General features: G+C 37.3%; 1 protein-coding gene across 1 annotated transcript in view; it reads right to left on the reverse strand.

The window, feature by feature from the left end:
• Nucleotides 1–751: 751 nt before the first annotated feature.
• LOC107578025 (connective tissue growth factor-like) overlaps nt 752–1,656 on the reverse strand; it is a 3,802-nt gene continuing 2,897 nt past the window's right edge. The window contains exon 5 of the mRNA XM_016264032.1: nt 752–1,436. Within this exon, the coding sequence (XP_016119518.1) occupies nt 1,131–1,436 (306 nt within the window). The 3' untranslated portion in view covers nt 752–1,130. The remainder of the gene's footprint in view (nt 1,437–1,656) is intronic.

The following is a 1,656-nucleotide window of genomic DNA, read 5'->3' on the forward strand; positions in this document are numbered from 1 at the left end:
ACGGTCTTCTTACAGTATTTACACAAGGTGTATTCGTCATTGTTCAATTCCTTTCCATTCATTTCCTATTAAATAAACAGTAAACAACATAGCAGTATCTCATTATCTGAGCCTCATTTGTTGGAGTGTTTTCTTCCCAAAATACTTTGGGACTCATTAGTGATTTTCATACTTGACAGATTGGGTTCAATTAGATATAAAATTATTAAGGTCAGTTGTTAAATATTATTCCTTGTTGTAAGGTAAAAAGTAATCGTAAATAATGATAACCCAATTGACAAATTAAACGAAACAATACATATCAAGTGTATGATTACATTATTGTCATTTCAGTCTATTCCTGTATTGAGGAAAACGTTCTTGAAATTAACTCATTATATGAATTATTTAATTAAGTACTTCATGTCCACAATGTCTTAAAGGAATAGTTTACCCAAAAATAACCAAAAATCATCAATATATGTAATTGCTTAACCTCAGACTATTCCAAAATCATGCCAAAAGGAGAATTTTTAAAGAATCTTCATGCAGCTTTTTTATACAATGACAGTGTATAGTGACCAAATTGTTATCGATTTTAATTTTAGTCTGTTCCTTATAACAAATTATAGCATGGATTCAGAATCTGGAATACAGTGAAACACTGGTATGGACTATAGTTCGGTTTTGGTTCTGTGGTGCTTTTTGTGCTCCTTTTTCTGAGCTTTACAGATGTGGTATGAATTTTCATTGTATGGAAAAGAGCTGTGTAAAGATTCTCCAAAAACTCTCTTTTTACGTTCCAAAAAAAAAGCGTTTATAAGTTTGAAACAACATGCAGTCGAGTAAATGATAACAGAACTGTAATTTCTGAGTAAACTATTCTATTAACAAAGTTCTCAGTGCTTTAGGTCTGCTATAGCAGGACCAGTTAAACAGCCAGATGACTTCAGAGCTTCACAAAATACAAAACAAGAGAAGAAAAGTTTGCGGGGCCATTATCAATGCCCACTTCATGTCAAACATTCTCTCTCTCTTTTTATTTTTTTGCTCACGTGACGTGAGAATTTCAGGGTCCAGTAAAACACGGAGCTGCCTCATGTGCACATGTGCTTGATCATCAGTGTGTGTGTGTTACACCGGACAGCTCCTCACATGTCATTATCATAGTCCCCGATCATTCTCCGTGAGTTTGAGGCGAGGAAGATATCGTTCTCACGAGGGCAGTCGTGATGACAGGAGCAGGTCTTAATGAACATCATCTTCTTCCTGAAGGAGTCTCCCTCAGGACAGCGGAACTCCACCTCGGCCGTGACGGTGGCGTGAGGCGTACAGCAGCGGCCATCCGTACACACTCCGCAGAACTTCGGCTTATACAGCCTGACGCTCTGGCATCCGGACAGTTCAAAACGCATCCCGCGCTGGCTCTTTGGGGTCCGCACGCACTTCTTCCCTCTCTATAAAGAGGAAGGGGTGGGCTATTAATATTTGAGATGTTTTTTGTATGGCTTTAATGAAAAAAAAGGGCCAAAAACAAACTCAACGCCACTTTCAACTAAAAATGGAAAACATTTTATATGTTTTGGCTGTTCCTTTACATGACAATGCCGTTTTGGTGGTCTAAAAATGCAAACTTTTGAAAACTAGTTTTAAAGTGCAAGTTTTTAAAAACGATAC

Source organism: Sinocyclocheilus grahami, unplaced genomic scaffold, assembly GCF_001515645.1.
Source record: "Sinocyclocheilus grahami isolate Dianchi unplaced genomic scaffold, SAMN03320097.WGS_v1.1 scaffold8374.1, whole genome shotgun sequence".
Lineage (NCBI taxonomy): Eukaryota > Metazoa > Chordata > Actinopteri > Cypriniformes > Cyprinidae > Sinocyclocheilus > Sinocyclocheilus grahami.